The sequence below is a fragment of the Panulirus ornatus genome, chromosome 14 (genome assembly GCF_036320965.1).
Source record: "Panulirus ornatus isolate Po-2019 chromosome 14, ASM3632096v1, whole genome shotgun sequence".
Taxonomy (NCBI): Eukaryota; Metazoa; Arthropoda; class Malacostraca; order Decapoda; family Palinuridae; genus Panulirus; species Panulirus ornatus.
The window spans coordinates 8354801-8359800 of record NC_092237.1 but is presented as its reverse complement, the minus strand read 5'-3'; the positions used below and the strand labels follow the sequence as shown (position 1 = coordinate 8359800).

The window sequence follows — 5000 nt, the reverse complement described above, 5'->3', positions numbered from 1 at the left end:
TACGTCTTTTTATATATCCAACTTTCATCTTATATTCGCTACGTCTTTTTATATATCCAACTTTCATCTTATATTCGCTACGTCTTTCTATACAACTAATTTCAGAAAGTTATCTCGCTTATGCCGGTGTGGAGAATTTCTTTTCTTGGTGTTTACTGAATGTTTCTTTTTGTTGGTGTTTACTGAATGTTTCTTTTTCTGAGCTGATTTCACTGTAAGTCACCGATCAGCTCTCGATAAAGCTAAGGAATTTTTTTTCTCTTTTTTAAGATATATTCCTAACAGACCTCACTGCTTACTGAATCCAACTGTAGGCACGCTTAGGATACATTTTATCACGATTAAGTTAAAACATATGGTTTATATATATATATATATATATATATATATATATATATATATATATATATATATATATATATATAATAGAGACATTTCATTTTCTTTACTATTATCATTATTATCGTTACTTAAATGAATAATAATAATAATAATAATAATAATAATAATAATAATAATGATAATAATAATTACAGTGACCGATAGTATGAAAATAATTATTAATTCATTTTTCTTTTCCTTCTAGTTCTGGACAGCGACAGGCCCAACCCTGTGACTGATCAAGCTGAGGTTAAATACGTCACCGAGCAAATGTATCCTTACCTTACTACCGCTGACTTACCTTAAAGCTGCCGACTTACCTCTCTTACGTCACCACCGCTGACTTACCTCACAGTAATGGTGACTTACCTTAGTACTGCTGACTAAGTCAACCTCACAGTAATGATGACTTACCTTAGTACTGCTGACTTACCTTAGTACTGCTGACTTACCTCACAGTAATGGTGACTTACCTTAGTACTGCTGACTTAGTCAACCTCACAGTAATGATGACTTACCTTAGTACTGCTGACTTACCTCACAGTAATGGTGACTTACCTTAGTACTGCTGACTTACCTCACAGTAATGGTGACTTACCTTTCTACTGCTGACTTACCTCACAGTAATGGTGACTTACCTTAGTACTGCTGACTTACCTCACAGTAATGGTGACTTACCTTAGTACTGCTGACTTACCTCACAGTAATGGTGACTTACCTTAGTACTGCTGACTTACCTCACAGTAATGGTGACTTACCTTAGTACTGCTGACTTACCTCACAGTAATGGTGACTTACCTTAGTACTGCTGACTTACCTCTCTCACCATACTACCGCTAACTTACCTTAGTACTTCCCTTAGTACCTTCCTTATCTTTCCAGTGCCAACCCAACAATGACGACTTACCTCACCCACAATGTTACTCCATATTTAGCATATAATCAGAGGATGTCAGTAACCCAAGCACGACGGAACGACTGTGGAGCACGACGGTACGACCCTCGAGTACCGCGGTACGACCTTTGCCTTCGACGACCTTTGCCTTTGACCTTAAACTGAAACCCTGAAGGGACAGGCCAAAAGCCATGTTCGTAACCGTCGTGCTCAAGGGGATCGTACCGTCGTGCTCAAGGGGGATCGCGTACCGTCGTGCTCAAGGGGGATCGCGTACCGTCGAGCTCAAGGGGGGGCGCGTACCGTCGTGCTCAAGGGGGATCGCGTACCGTCGTGCTCAAGGGGGGTCCCGTACCGTCGTGCTAAGGAGGGGCGTGTACCGTCGTGCTCAAGGGGGATCGCGTACCGTCGTGCTCAAGGGGGGTCGCGTACCGTCGTGCTCAAGGGGGATCGCGTACCGTCGAGCTCAAGGGGGGGCGCGTACCGTCGTGCTCAAGGGGGATCGCGTACCGTCGTGCTCAAGGGGGGTCCCGTACCGTCGTGCTAAGGAGGGGCGTGTACCGTCGTGCTCAAGGGGGATCGCGTACCGTCGTGCTCAGGAGGGGCGTGTACCGTCGTGCTCAAGGGGGGGCGCGTACCGTCGTGCTCAAGGGGGGTCGCGTACCGTCGTGCTCAAGGGGGGTCGCGTACCGTCGAGCTCAAGGGGGATCGCGTACCGTCGTGCTCAAGGGGGGTCGCGTACCGTCGTGCTCAAGGGGGGCGGCGCGTACCGTTGTGCTCAAGGGGGAGGCGCGTACCGTCGTGCTCAAGGGGGGGCGCGTACCGTCGTGCTCAAGGGGGGCGCGTACCGTCGTGCTCAAGGGGGATCGCGTACCGTCGTGCTCAAGGGGGGGCGCGTACCGTCGTGCTCAAGGGGGGGGGGCGTACCGTCGTGCTCAGGAGGGGCGCGTACCGTCGTGCTCAAGGGGGATCGCGTACCGTCGTGCTCAAGGGGGGGCGCGTACCGTCGTGCTCAAGGGGGATCGCTTACCGTCGTGCTCAAGGGGGGTCGCGTACCGTCGTGCTCAAGGGGGTCGCGTACCGTCGTGCTCAAGGGGGGTCGCGTACCGTCGTGCTCAAGGGGGGTCGCGTACCGTCGTGCTCAAGGGGGGCGCGTACCGTCGTGCTCAAGGGGGTCGGCGCGTACCGTCGCCACCCACCACCACCAGTTCTCCTTAACCAGAGACCCTCCCAGACCTGGTCAGTATGTGCCACCTGATGAGTACCTCACCCTCGACGGCAACACACTCACCCCTGAAGACCTGACGGCTCTGGGCAAAGGCGCTTACAAGATCAGGGTGAGTCACAGGTCTGCAGGGCCGGATATCATGTGTACAGGTCGACCAGGTCAGAATGTCAGGTGTACAGGTCGACCAGGTCAGAATGTCAGGTGTATACGTCCTCATGTCATGTCTACAGGTCGACCAGGTCAGAATGTTAGGTGTACAGGTCGACCAGGTCAGAATGTCAGGTATACAGGTCGACCAGGTCAGAATGTTAGGTGTACAGGTCGACCAGGTCAGAATGTTAGGTGTACAGGTCGACTAGGTCAGAATGTCAGGTGTACAGGTCGACCAGGTCAGAATGGCAGGTGCACAGGTTCAGATGTCACGTGTACAGGTCCACAGGTCCGAGTGTCATGTGTACGTGTCCAAAGGTCTTCTGTCATCTAGCTGTTCACCATGTACATGTCGGCCCTCAACAGGAACTCTCTTCCTCCTCCTCCTCCTGCCCCTCCTCCTCCTCCTCCTTCTCCTCCTGCCCCTCCTCCTCCTCCTGCCCCTCCTCCTCCTGCCTCTCCTCCTCCTGCGACCAAAGAGGCTATCACGCATCGGCCTTCAACAGGAACTCTCTGCTCCTCCTCCTCCTCCTCCTCTTCCTTCGACCAAAGAAGCTATCACTCCCCTCCCTACCACTCACTGATATCATATCCCTCCCTGACCTATCTACCACTAGGGGTTAATCCCTCGATCTAATCCTTCGGTATCCTGTCGCAGATCAGCCAGGAGGCGGAGGCCTCCGTGAGAGCAGCGAGGAACTTGGTGGAGAGCATCGTGAAGGAGAAGAAAGGTATGTAGGGTGCCTTACTGTGAGAGATGGAGGGGAGAGGAGAGGTGTCTTTTTAAAGTTCAAGCTGGGGAGTGGTTGGTGGTGGGGTAGGGTGGAAGGTGGGGAGGGGGAGTGTGTGTGTGTGTGTGTGTGTGTGTGTGTGTGTGTGTGTGTGTGTGTGTGTGTGTGTGTGTGTGTGTGTGGGTTGGTGGGTTGGTTGGTTAGGGAGGCCACACTGTCTGACAAGACTTGATATATATATATATATATATATATATATATATATATATATATATATATATATATATATATATATATATATATATATATATATATATCAGTCACGTATATACATTAGCTTTCAATACAGCACCTATTCATACAATATGCTTTCAATACAATACCTATTCATACAATATCTATTCTTACGATACCTGTTCACACGGTGGCTGGCTTTTCAGAGTGGAAGTCATGACGGGGATATTATACAGTTTAATCTAAGGTATGAATGAAGGGCAGACATACAACCACCTACGCCTTCTAGATAAAAAAAAAAAAAACTAAGCTCATTGCTCATTAACTTTCTATTGCTCATTAACTTTCTATTGCTCATTAACTTTCTATTGCTCACTATCTTTCTATTGCTCACTATCTTTCTATTGGTCTCCTCTCTACTTCCCTATCTCTCAGAGCCCACTTGCTCTGCTCTCCTGCTATAACAGAGACCACTTGCTCTCCTGCTATAACAGAGACCACTTGCTCTCCAGCTATAACAGAGACCACTTGTTCTCCTGCTATATAAGACAATAATGATCAGAAAAGCAATTAGCATATTTATGCTGAAAATAGACACGGCGTCGGCGTTAATCACGCCACTCACTCATCACTTGAAGTTATCATCACACATGTCTACACCAACGATCACATGGTAACAACAACAGGGAGAGAGAGGGAAGGTGAGGGGGAAGAGAGAGGGAGAGGAGAGGGAAGGTGAGGGGGAAGAGAGAGGGAGAGGAGAGGGAAGGTGAGGGGGAAGAGAGAGGGAGAGGAGAGGGAAGGTGAAGGGGAAGAGAGAGGGAGAGGAGAGGGGGGGAAATGTTTTTTTTTTTTCGACACGTGAAAAAGCTTTTCCTTTTTTTTCCCCCCTCTTGACGCGAATAATTCAAAATTAAAAGAGAGAGAGAGAGAGAGAGAGAGAGAGAGAGAGAGAGAGAGAGAGAGAGAGAGAGAGAGAGAGAGAGAGAGATCACTCCTTCCCCCGTTACGAAAGCTTACGACACACACACACACACACACAATGAGAGAGAGAGAGAGAGAGAGAGAGAGAGAGAGAGAGAGAGAGAGAGAGAGAGAGAGAGAGAGAGAGAGATGTGTGTGTAGGTGTGTGTGTGTGTGTGTGTGGGTGTGTAAACACTTGCCCCTAACGCCTCAGGTTTGTAAATTTAAGTTCCCGGAGACGTAAGCTCGTAAATCAGACAACTTTTTCTCTTGTCGGTAAATCTTCCTCCTTCCGACAAACTACTTTACAGATGTGTAAATGGACAGTCCCTACAGGTCCACGTATGTAAATGGACAGTCCCTACAGGTCCACGTATGTAAATGGACAGTCCCTGCAGGTCCACGTATGTAAATGGAC

At 48.6% G+C, this 5000-nt stretch overlaps 1 protein-coding gene across 1 annotated transcript in view; it reads left to right on the top strand.

The window, feature by feature from the left end:
• Positions 1–5000, top strand: part of LOC139753278 (histidine ammonia-lyase-like) — a 40236-nt gene that overhangs the window by 14979 nt on the left and 20257 nt on the right. The window contains 3 exon segments of the mRNA XM_071669543.1: positions 587–653; positions 2511–2613; positions 3313–3385. Coding sequence (XP_071525644.1) covers positions 587–653; positions 2511–2613; positions 3313–3385 — 243 coding nt within the window.